This window comes from Sipha flava, unplaced genomic scaffold (assembly GCF_003268045.1).
Source record: "Sipha flava isolate LNK unplaced genomic scaffold, YSA_version1 2_pilon_pilon, whole genome shotgun sequence".
NCBI lineage: Eukaryota > Metazoa > Arthropoda > Insecta > Hemiptera > Aphididae > Sipha > Sipha flava.
The window spans coordinates 544,426-557,237 of record NW_020272972.1 but is presented as its reverse complement, the minus strand read 5'-3'; the positions used below and the strand labels follow the sequence as shown (position 1 = coordinate 557,237).

Sequence of the window (12,812 nt, the reverse complement as noted above, 5' to 3'; positions counted from 1 at the left end):
GTTGTGTTAATGGCCTATCATCGGAAATTTTTCTGGAGTCCTTTCTTTTTTTTTTCTCTTTCACAAATATCAAGGAAACTTTGCCCACCGAGGACGTTTCGAAACGTTGGTCTGCGGCACAAAAATAATGGTCGTTCGTTTACGTGTTCGTGCACATATTTCACCGTCGACGACTGCGATAGTGTTTCGTCGAAAACGAACCGGCCGACATGTCGGGCAGACCAACGGCGCTGAGAGAGATTTTCGATGTACCGCAAACCGCTCCCCGGAGCGAATATCGCGCCGTGGTGCACGGTTGTTGACCCAAAAGAGATCACGTTATGTTCGACTAAACGCAAAACGTCTTCGACCGTAACTCGGGTGCACGCACCGTTATAAACGTATGGCGTTGCGATCTTCGAGTGCGTTCGTACGTTTTTCATTCGCTCTCTTCGATTCGAAGTGAATCGCGCGCGCGCTGCGTTCGGCGGCGGTCGTGCTAACCATCGCCCCGACCACGTTTTACCCGTCGCTGCGGGGCCGCGACCGCATAGCCATTCGGGTGACGTTCGGATCGCGCTCGGGTTCGAAATGTTAACGAACCGCAGCCATTTACGCGTTCAACGAACGATCAGTGCAACACGGCACTAACAAGTGCCGTTTCCAAATCAACGTTCGCGAATCGTAGTAATTACGGTGACGCACACGATTCGAAATTGCCGTTCTCACGTGTCGTTGCGATTTTTCTGTTTCAATTTTCATTCCGTACGAACATCATTTGGGACCGTCCGTGTTTTCCATTAAAACCGTGCAATGTTTTGTAGTCAGCAAGTGCGATTCGAACATTTTTGTTCGGGCGAACAGTGCGTTTCACCGATGCCCTCCTGTTCCTGGTCCGCACAAAAGCTTACCGCGATCACTTGGCGTACTGCCACCATCATCGACGTAAAATTTCGACGCGATCGGGAACCGATCGTACCGGAAAGAAGGTTTTTTTTTTTTTTTTATTTCCATCCGCCCCTGTTATGACGCGTCAGTGGCCGCGTCTAATTTTTTCACCCCCGGAGTGATGGACAACCGGACGTTGCCCGAAAACGATAAAAGTCGCGAATCGTCGCTTCCGGCCCCGAGTCGGGTTCGCGAGCGACCGCCGCGCGAACTGGAGCGCCCGCGGAGCTGGTGCCGGGGCGACGGTGATTCGCCGTCTCTCCCGGCCGTCACCAACCGCAAGCTGTCCCAGCATGTTTTCTCGACGGAAACGTTCCCGCGCACGTTGATTCGCGTTTCAGTTCGTTTCGCTTCGTCGTGGTCTCGTATCTAAAAACGAGCGACGTCGAACGGCTGTTGAATTCTCCGTAAAACGTATCTTCCGAACAAGTGGAAAAATAAATTGTTCGCGCATTGTTCCGTCGGCGAAAACTTGCTGGGCCGCCTTGTACGCGCAACACGCGTACACGTATACGTATACATAAACATCGCAATAGTGTACGGGCAGCGCGTAACGGTTATTTCGTTTTTTTTTTTTTCCTTTCCCCCACTCTTCTCCGGTTCGCCGCCGTTCCAGGACGATGACGGCCATATGTTTCGTGTGCAACCTGCCGATCCTCAGCCACCAGGTGGGCCTGGTGTGGCAAGGCGGCAACGGCTGGGACGACATACTCCGCGAGCAGATGGAGGAGACGACGCTCAAGCAGCGGCTGGGCGGGCGACGGGACTCGGCCGCGCAGATCACCACCGAGTCGCCGCCGACGGAGACGGCGGAGACGTCGCCGCCGGTGAGCCGGCGCAGGAGGCGCAGCTCGCTGGCGCAGCTCACCGACAGACGTGGCGGCGACCACGGAAGGGGCGGTGGCGACGGCGGTGGTGGCGGTGGCGGCGGCGGCGGTGGAGGCGGTGGCAAGACGGGCGCGGGTGGCCGGCCTAAGGGCATCACCAGGCGCGAGACGCTGGCCGACATCGCCAAGACGTTGCCGTTCGGTCGGTCCAACACGATGACGTCGTCCCGGAAACGGCGCGAGTCGTCCGTCGACTCGGGCATCAAGTCGTCGTCGTCCAGCAAGGGCGGTGGACGCCGCGACTCCAAGACCGACTTCCGGGCCGACATCGCCAAGCTGCTCAACACCCGTCGCGACTCCGTCATCACGCCCAGCACCGTGTCGCAGCAGCAGGCCAGGCGCAGGGGATCCGGAGAGTAAGTGCCACACGCATTGTTATTGTTGTTGTTGTTGCGGCAGGCCGATAACGGTCGATTATCGGTCACCGTATTTATTATCTCAGACGGTTCTCGCATAGGTCCGTGATAAGAAATGCGTTCCGAAAAACGTTACCGTTTTGGCGTTCGCGAGAATTACTGTTCTGTTATTACGTTTAACGGTTTATACGTTCCGCGTTTGCAGCGGTTTTCGTCGGCGTGTCGTAAAGGAATCGAAAACCAAGTGGTACCCGAAGTGAACGGTTGCCGGTTCTGTTCGGTGTCCCAAGCGGTTCGTCGCGGCGAGAACGAAAAATGAGAACGAAACGATTTCCGTCAGATAAATGTGTAATGTTTTTCGGAAGGCTTCCTCATCACCGGGTGATATCGATAAAAAAGCACATCGAGTGAAATAGGCGCCCGATTTCTGGTCCGGCCCTATCTTGCAGTGCGGTTTTTTTTTTTTTTTTTTACCGGTGTCCTCGTTCTGCGCTTAGATCGCGTTTTACGATTGTCGACGGAGCTAACAGCTCGAGACGCATACGAGGTCCAACCCGAGAACGTTGGTCGCGTTTCACCGCGGTTAGCATCATCCGGTACGGATCAAACATCCGTTAAGGATCACCCCCGAAACGCCGCCATCGAGTGTACACGTCACGGCTACGGTATTACAGCGTAGGCAAACCCGTTCGGGATTAATACTTAACAATTTTTAATACTTGACCAATCACGATTTGATTGCTTACCGTATTCGGATATTTTTGGTGTTTTTTTTTTCTTTGTTCATTATATTTGGAATCACGCAAGACCCTTTTGCGATAAGGAAACATTAACACTTTCATTCGTAACAGTTATAGTCCCGCAGATGTTATAATAATTATAAGAGTTAATGTACGAAATCGATACTATCCATAGCTCGGGAAACGATAACCGCGGTATATATGAAAAATCGAATCAATGTTTTCAATCAGGAACCGTGAAACAATCATGGTCTCAAATCCCGCCGGAGAACGGACAACTGTTCGCGTATAATTTACCGTATCGGAAAAACACCACGTACACTCGAGATGGTTATGAGTGCACCTGTAGTGGATACTTTATTCGGATGGAATCGCATGAGTTCTACGGAAAATTCAATTTTTAACCGGTTTCCTGGTTGTGAAGTATCCGCAATCTTGACGGGACGAAAACCGATCAACACGATTAGGAATGGTTTTCGCGATGACAGGTTTCATTGTACATACGTGTAACGATTTTCAAGTGTACATTAACGTTTTCGTTTTTTAATTTGACACATTATTATATTATTGACCGTGTATAGTAAGCTCTTATCCGTAATACAATAACGTTTCTTGATTCGTTTCATCCCGGCTTGATCATTAGATGTCCTCTGCTCTGTTCGGAAAATCGAAACGGTTAGTGTAATTTTCTAAAGATTTTGAGTTGCAACATAATTTGTTTGAAATCATAATGTTATGCGGATGAACAATGGAAACCCGTAGGGAAGAGAAAAAATATTAATGTTAATAAATATGTTCAATAACACGCTTTACTAGTTAAAAAATGTTGCGAAAGTATCGATAATTGTATCTTTCAATTTATTTTTGAATATTAAAGTTAAAAAATTGAAAAAATACACGATAATCGCATTGTGATAACGTCTACTGTTTATTTTACATAACATGTAACCACATCGTTACTTTTACATTTCTACCGGTACCTAAGTGTTCGGGTGATTCATTGGAGTTCAATATGTCAGTCCACTGATATGCAACATTTCACTAGACCACTAACAATCGAGATTGTGATCAGATGACCGATTCGTCCTAGCGTCTCCTCAAATATAACAATCCTTTTGTTCAGGACGTCTGCAGGATTATGTCTAGAACTTTGTGAACACCACAAGGAGCACTATCATTCGAGACTCGTATTAGACGAAACCTATAGTCTAGCAGCTGAATTCCCCGTAGGATTAAGAAAACAAAACGTTAATGAGTATCGTCTACGTCGGAAAGGGCGTGGGACGTCGGTGCATAGCGTGATGGATTCTCGATCCGCGATGGTATCCACGAGGTGAGGGAAAAATTGTTTTTTTCGTTTCGAAAACATGTACGCGTGTTTCACGTATATCCTGCTTCCGAGAACCTGTCGGCTCTTTTCAACCCGATGTCCTACTCCTGGGGGTAAGCCTCAGAGTTCTTTTATGCTTGTCAAACTGCACTGTTTGTGTGATTGGTACCCTTTTTGAGGATCAATTTACCGTTAAATTTCACGGAATCGTCCTTAGTCGCCGGTTTTCTAACGTTAGCGCCACGCTGTTTCCACGTAAACAGGCCGGTTAGGACTCGTTTGCGCACATATTAAAATATTTATACAACTCGTTTGCGCAAAAATTGTGAACAATGGAAACCTGCTTGTAAGTACGGTTTTGGGTATACATGGTGTCTTAAAGTATAATGATTATTTTAAATCATGGTTTCCCATCAATTGTCATCTATCTGTAATAGGGATCTTATAATCGCGATTTCTGTGCTCACTAATTAAATAAGTCGTGTGGGATAAGCTTTAATCTTTATTGCTTTATTTCTAATCTAAAACTATTTTTGTTAAATTATTTCTTATAAGTTATAACAAATCTTTTAATTTTCGTTTAGTTTCCGGTTTTGGCGAAATAATGATGGACGCTATTTGTTTAACACGGAGAGTAAAACGTTGTATAGTGTTGAATAATTTTAAATTTCGAGAGTATAGGAAATTAAAAAATGGAAATTTCAATTTTCGGTGTACTAATAAACTTTGTAATGCTAGTGTAATTTTAAGCAATAACAGTGACCAAATTTTTGACCAATCTAAAAGTTCGGAGCATAACCATGAGGTATATTGAGATCAAATTATATCTAGAGAAATTGTAAAAGGCTCATTGAAAAGGAAGATAGAAAATGATCTACATACTCGTCCAAACAAATTACTACACCAAGAGTTAAAAATTAGTAACGTTGCTGAGAACATGGAACATGGTGATTTGAATCTGATACGTCGTTCAATATATGATGTACGAAAAAACATTTTCCCACACTACCATCAAACTATGACGAGTCTTTAAAGCAACTTTTAGAAATGAAACAAACGTTGTTGTATAAAGGTAAACAATTTTATTTTTCAAGCGATGATTATTTTATTATTTTATTTACTTGTAAAAATAACTTGGACATGCTTTCTAATAATGAATACATGTTTGGTGATGGACCTTTTACTTATGCGCCAAAAAATTTCATACAATTCATGCTTATACAAATTATTATTATTTATCGGTAGTATACTATTTTTTTAAAAAATAAACATGCATCAATATATGTGTCCATGTGGAAAACCATAATGAACTTGTCAATGCAGTTATAAGGAAAAAACTTAAGTGTAAAAATATTTCAAGCAGATTTTTAAAAAGCTTTTAAAAAGCTTAATTAAGTCCTAAGCCTTATAAAGGGTGAAAGAAAATGTTGTAGAGTATAATAATGAAAAAAATTGTTGGTCCACAGCCCAGGTTACAACCAATTCGAAAATTTGGAGGTAGGTACACAGGTTATGTACACTCTATACGTGGATAAATTTCTTCGAAAAAAGGTTTCTATTGTTCGCAAATTGTGCGCAAATGAGTTGTGTTTTTGTGCACAAAGGAGTTGTAAAAAAGGTAAATTTGCGCAAACGAGTTGTAACCAACAGGCCTTGTTTAATGATCTAACATATTGTTAGCGTACCTGTTGAGCATGCCAATAAAACAAAAGTGTTCCAAGAGAAACGCATTTCTTAAAATCCCATAATAAAACCTGTGCATTCTATAAATCGATTGTGACGACAGGCTAACGAAAAAGTCCCGGCGAGCAACCGAGAAGATATTGAAATGGCCGATCGGACTTGTTTGGATTTCACAACAGCCGATGACGTAATATTCTAATGCAGCGGTTCTCAAACTGTGCACTGCAGAGCCCTTGGGATCCATGTGAAAATTCCAAGATCTCCATGGTACCGTGGGCACATCTGAATTAATTAAATTCCAATATTATTTTATTCTTCAGTTATCGAGGAATAACACTGGTATGATTACTTAAATCGCGCAAGGAACTGTATGTTTTTTTAATCGGAAACCCATTTTGTTTAAAATCAAACTTATCGATAACATTTAGTTATTTCGACTACATAACTCAGCAGATATTTTTTTCACAGAATCAAATTAAATACATTTATTAATACGTGGTAAAATCACCATAGTTTTCACAAAAAATGGCAACAATTACATTTGGGCCGTGCATTTTTCTCGACATAATACGTATAATTTTGACTAGTTAAAGAAATATTTAGAATTGACCAGCGATTGATGAAATTATTACATCATTATTTGAGTACTTGATATTGTTGTTTCATATAGATATTCCTGATTTTCGGGGCTCCAAAAAATTGTTTAAAACTATAAGGGTTCCACGAACAAAAAAGTTTGAGAACCATTGTTCTAGTGCATTGCGATAATAATATGAACTCATAGCGGCGCTCTTCGCTCCCGTGGTGATGTCACTGTATCGGCATTATACATCGGAAAGTATACTATATAAAATCAAGAACGCGTAATTTCCGGTTATCTTACTTTCGGAAGAAGGCAAAACTCGAGCGTCGCGCGAAGCACTCTGGGTGAGGATCAAAACCGTGTCGAGTACCCTTGTAGGAAATTTCTCGCAATCAAAGGACGATAAGCTGACTACAATCAAATCAAAAATTGATGTTGCCCGAAAAACGAGACCTATCGGTGAAACGGTTACAAGATAAGTGAATTGTAGCTCTATGTTGTCAACATAATTATTGGTTATCGCCGTTAAAATCGGTATGATCAAAATATTTTGTAAACTGTTTTTTTTTTCAATAACGGTGATAACACGATTAACTCGTATTTTCAATTGATTTTATGCCACGTCAGAAATTTTTTATTAAAGCACAATTTAAAAGTCACTGTATTGTTATGTACATCGTGTTTGACGATTTATAGATAGGTTCACTCGAAATATGAACTGAAAGCAAGAAGTTTTAAAAATGCAGACCACGAAAACGTGATAAGAGTTAAGTTGTTTCCGTTGTACGTTTCTTCGTTCAACGCAACCGTTCGTCATTAAGCTTTTTTTTCTCTTTTCGTGTTCTCCCCCTGTTGTTCGCTGATAACAGTAAAATACAAATTTAATTTAAGTAATTGCTCACAAACAAAATGCCGGACAATATGGTAATAATAATTTTTTAAATCGATGTTACGCGCAGTGCCGTAATTTACCTAACCTCCGCAGAGCATTGCGATACGTATAGGGGTGGTTTCTTTAAAAGTGTTTTGCATCGTGCTACGTAAACGGCCAAAACGGACGATTAGCCGCAATTAAAATCGTGAGCTTCCGCCGGGAAAACATCATAACGCGATGATTGTTCGCAAACAATCGAACGTCGATGGCTTTCAAGGTTCTCGTAATTTATTGTATCGGTGATGTACGTCCACGTGCATGGAATATTTCAATACGCGTGTACAAAAGAAAAGGGATGGAGTTGGTTAGAAGAACAGAAAGATAGAGAAAGGGTACGTTATAGCATTGATTCAATAATAGTTTATTACCAGTGGCGGATCCAGGATTATCTTTTAGGGGGAGGGGGTGGTTATAAACGGTTTTCTCTTGGGATATTTTTACAACATTGCAGTCAGTGATTGATAATTAATTAAGATAATAGATTAATTTAAATCTAACACAACTAATTCTTGTATGAATAAAAATACAAATTGTATGTTTTCCCTCATATAAAAAAAAAAAAAAAAATTTTCTTAATTCATAAAATTATTGATTTTTAATACAGATTTTTCCTGATTTTTTAAGGGATTAACTTCCAACACCCTCCCCCCACCGTGGATTCGCTACTGTCCATTACATAACCAACGGTTACAGTTTACAGTCGTACGATATTATCAATAAGTTCGCAGCCGTCGCACATGGGCCTGTTATTGCGTAAACTTCCGAGAACATACAAGTACAATAATACGTCGTTCAATTTTTCTGTTGATATTATTATCATCTCGCCGACTTGGTTCACTCGGTCTGTTATTTATTTCTTCCTATCGTACCACTGCACTACGCTCTGCTACAACTTTACTGGCGTCGCCCGTCCGTTCCGCATCAATATTTAATGCACAGGTGTTTTATCGTAATAATACGAGTGTGCGTTGCGGCGGATAAAACTTTCCGTTTTTTTTTTTTTTTTTTTTTGTTTTGTTTCGATTTTCTCGACGCGACTCTTTCGCGCCGCATGTTCACACGTGCTACATACCGACACACAAAGTGCCGAACCTTTATTTACTTTTTATCTACTTCTGTTCCTGTCTAGTATATATTAAAAAACGAGCTGTTCGTGTCTTGTTGGCCCGCATAAGAAATTGCAATTCGACATTCATTTCGAAACCGTTTGACGGCCATGCTACGGTATTGACACATTCTTCAAATGAAAAAATAAAAAAAAAAAAAGCTTAGTAACTTATTTCGGAAGCCATTGTTTGTTTTTCAGTTTTTTTCTAGTTCCATCTAGTAAACTGCTCTTCCAATAGGTACGTGCCCTAAATTAAACTAAATTAATTCTATATGGCACAGAACTATTTACAATACGCGAATTAAACTGATTATTTTATGTTCGGCTGATTTAAAACAACATTTATTATTTATTCGAATTGAAATTCGTTACAAGTTCTGCGATAAAAAAAAAAAAAAATGAATAAATAGGCTAGCGTTTTTGACGTGATGTTTCTTGTTTTTTATTTTTATTTTTTTATGAACGTACTCATTATTGACGGGATAGGGATCATTATAAGCATTGATGTTTCGAGATGATAATATTCATATAAATCTAAATTCAAATGTTCCCGAGCACCGGTGATTGTGCAAGTAAACGAAAACTTAATCCCCCAACTTAGTCTTTTCACTCATTGTGCATTTACGACAGATTTCTATAAAGGTTATCGATTCGTTTACATTGACCACTCAGAGCCACCACCGAGTCGAACTGCGTCGCTGAAATATCTCTAATCGAATCTTCGCGTTTGACTCGTGAATCGTATTTTCAATGACAGCGCGCCCCGCATTACAGTAGAGCGCTCGCGGTTTTACACATATTTTATTCCGGTAAACTTTTATTCGAAAACAGACGCGCACGAAAGGGAAAAGTTCGTCCGACCGCTCAGCGGCCCCGAACGACGAATTAATTTGAATGGAGCGTAATTAACTACGAACGACCGGAAAAGGATGATGGAACGTTTACCCACGACGGCTGTACAGATCCACACGCGGTACGTACCGCAGGCCCGTCTGAACTCGGAAAGACATCCCGTACTCGTTCGAACGTATCAATTTCTATTGCAAACGTACAACGCGTTTTGCTTTTTCACTTTCGTTCCGAGAGACGTTAACGTCATAATTTTAATTCCGTCGAACCACTAATAATTATTATTTATTCGCAATACGGCTTTGTAATCGTCGGGCGGGTTTATCGTTCGTTCACCATCAACGTTTCAACAGTGGAACGCGAAACGAAATAACAAAATTAACAAAATTAAAAAACGAACCTAAACGGGAATTTATTGTACTTTTATACACCGGTATGAATAATTAAATAACTAACGTGTGCATTGAAATAGTACGATACGGACGAATGCTATTGATTACTCGACAAAATGGCATAAATCAATTTGTAGATTTCAAATCGTTCCTGCCCCGAATACGAGTACTGTGTATTATTTTATCATCGACATTATATTTCGTATATGATTTTAATTAAAACTAAACGTTCCCAAACCCTCGCGAGACTTGTACAACGCAATTTCAGTAGTATCATTTTACAGTTTACAAATTTTACACCACGTATAAATACATTTTCAAAGATTTCAATGATCACACCAATGTCGTTTTTCCTCCAAATAATTTTTACCCGTCGAGACTTGACCGATTTGTTCAAACTGTTATATGTCACGATATGTTTCAACAAAAAAAAAATAATAATAATAATAATAACGATCCATTTTAAATAAAAACGAGGAACACAATTCTTACCCAACTAAATTATACGCCGGAAATGAAATATATCTATAATAATTTTCTTCGGGTAACCGTGGCTTAATATCTTACATCTAATTTACATATATTTTGCGTGAACTTCATTTTTTCGTAATTTTCATTCTCGCCTAGATAATTGTAGATTTCAAAACAATACCTCGCGTCCATCGTAGATTACTCTCACATTTTCACGCTTTACAACATAATTTATTCGAACTATGTTCACCGGCAAAAATCGAGAGTCATTATAATTATAACATGATTTCGTTTTAACTCTAAAACAGCGTACAAATCGTCGATCTATTCGACTTAAATTTGACGATTCAAATTGACGGAAATCGAAATTGTCGCGATCAAAATATTGTTTGAAAGTTCGAAATCTGTCGGCTGATATTATGGAAATAGTAGTTGGAAACCCTCTTAGCGAGCTATTCGTGCGCAAAGTTGAGAGCTCTTCCGTCGAAGGGGAGAATAACAAGATTTTAATTAACGTCAAACGCGTTGAACACGGGTTTTCTGTCCATTTACGACGATAACGGTGCCGATGTGATGGGATCATCAACGATGTTGGCGTAGCTTGTAGGCTGCAGTGGTGCGTTTAGAACCGTTTTGAACCAGGTTCACAAGTTACACTATCAGATTGCCACTCTCAGATTCCCGGTGTACGCTCAAACCGATTTCGTCCGAATTTTGAACGAGTTCGCATTGATGTCACATCGTATTTTAAAAATTACTGGACACGAGAAGATGCGAACCTGGCTTAACGCTACCGAGATTAACCGGCGTTCGGGTTATCAGGTGAATTCGTGAAATATTTGAATTCGTACGCGACGTCGCCGAGCTTAATGTTTCGAAACCGTGCGAATTTAAAACTCGCCGTCAGATACGGTATCTGGGATAGTATTACGACGCGTGAGAACAACGGCAGTGTTCACATTTTCGGTTCGCAACAAGTCGAGATAAACACTTATTATACAACGTAACGCGGAATTCTAATGGTTTTACTGAAAAACTACAACAATAATAAAAGTTCAAAACATTAAATCGACGTTTTAAGTTTTGTTTAGTACTGTACTCGATGTAAAAATAGTTCGTGAAATAGTTATTTTTCAATGGGATTATTTTATTATTTTTTTTTTTTTTTTTTTTTTAATTATGCACTATATTTGGTGTTCGATGAAAAGATTCCGATGGGCTTTTTATAACCGTCGCCGACGAGTAAATTCAAAATAATTTCAGTACGCCGTGTACGGAGTTTTTGTTTTTCTCTTTTTTTAATTCGGTTTACCCGTCACATCGTTCGAATTGACAGTAAACATCGTTGGTATGAAAAAAAAAAAAAAAAGTTATAATAAAAAGGGTTTTAAAATGTTTCCGGAATCCGTGGATTTACGATAACGGCGTACAGGTCACCGCGATTACCGACGCCACCGGTGTTCGCCGTGTCTACCACTCATAAACCAGCGTGCCTCCGGCTGCTCCTCGCCCGATCGATATTCTAACCGACAGTGTTTCGGATACCGATAGCAATGTTGATCGACCGACGCGGGTAGTCTCGCCGGTAATTTTTCGTCGATTATAAATGTATTAAATCAGCAAAGACACGTCGACACCGCTGTTCGCGGAAGTTCGCACGTTCGCCGCGTCCAACGTCGAACAATCCGAACGTTGACAATATTCTGTACCGACCATATGACGGATGCACCGTCGGCTGTGTGTGAACTCCGTTGGTAATGCTGATCGTGCGACAGTAGTCGTAGCGTGGGTTTATGTTTCCATTTGAAAATTCGTTTCCGTACCGACACGGATGACCGAGGGCGAACCGTGCGGTGAATCGGTCCGCTCGTCGGAATCATTTTAACACCGTCGTTACCTCGGTGTATTATTGTCGAAACGTACCTGTCCCACACCCATTTTCGTTTTACAAAATTTTCCAACGGCAATATTTAGTGCTCCGTTCCTGCCGATTCCTGCCACCACTCCCGGGATTCCTGCTCAACATCCGCCACGGCGGTACGGGCGAGGTGGGAACGGAAAACGGAACCGATAGTAACACCCTGGTAGGACGTCTGCGTGTACCGCGAGTGCTTCGCGGGATGTGTTTTCCGATCACATCGGTCGTCTGGTCTTCGTTTCACGTTGCGCAGCGCAAAAGGTCCCGAGCGCAGGAGTTTTTTTTTTGCAAAGTGTGACGACGGTGTTTATAGTGCGCTCCCCGAGGGGGAGCGGAACGGGGATGGAGTTCGATCGAAATCCGATCGAAGGAGGCGAGTGCATTGTCGCGGAAACCGTTCCGAAACCGACGCGCGGAAAACGGTAAACGACGATCGGTGCACGAACGGGATCGGAACACCGAACGCGCGGCCGCCGGGCGGGCTCTCACACCCGGTCGCCCCGTGCCGGTTCACGCGTGATTGACCGCGCGCGCGCGTTTCGTTTTCAGCGTCGGCCACTCGGACAGCGATGGGCGTCGCGGGTCCAAGGACGACGGCCGTGCGTTCCGGCAGCACCGCACGTGCCACAAGCGC

The 12,812-nt window shown here is 41.9% G+C and overlaps 1 protein-coding gene and 1 long non-coding RNA gene across 2 annotated transcripts in view; both read left to right on the top strand.

The window, feature by feature from the left end:
- LOC112686170 overlaps positions 1 to 1,803 on the top strand; it is a 130,737-nt gene extending 128,934 nt beyond the window's left edge. Inside the window, exon 6 of the long non-coding RNA XR_003148869.1 lies at positions 1,544 to 1,803. This is a non-coding gene — a long non-coding RNA (uncharacterized LOC112686170). The remainder of the gene's footprint in view (positions 1 to 1,543) is intronic.
- A 55-nt stretch (positions 1,804 to 1,858) lies between these two features.
- LOC112686014 overlaps positions 1,859 to 12,812 on the top strand; it is an 11,584-nt gene continuing 630 nt past the window's right edge. The window contains exons 1-2 of the mRNA XM_025558114.1: positions 1,859 to 2,170; positions 12,728 to 12,808. Of these exons, the coding sequence (XP_025413899.1) occupies positions 1,971 to 2,170; positions 12,728 to 12,808 (281 nt within the window). The 5' untranslated portion in view covers positions 1,859 to 1,970. The remainder of the gene's footprint in view (positions 2,171 to 12,727; positions 12,809 to 12,812) is intronic.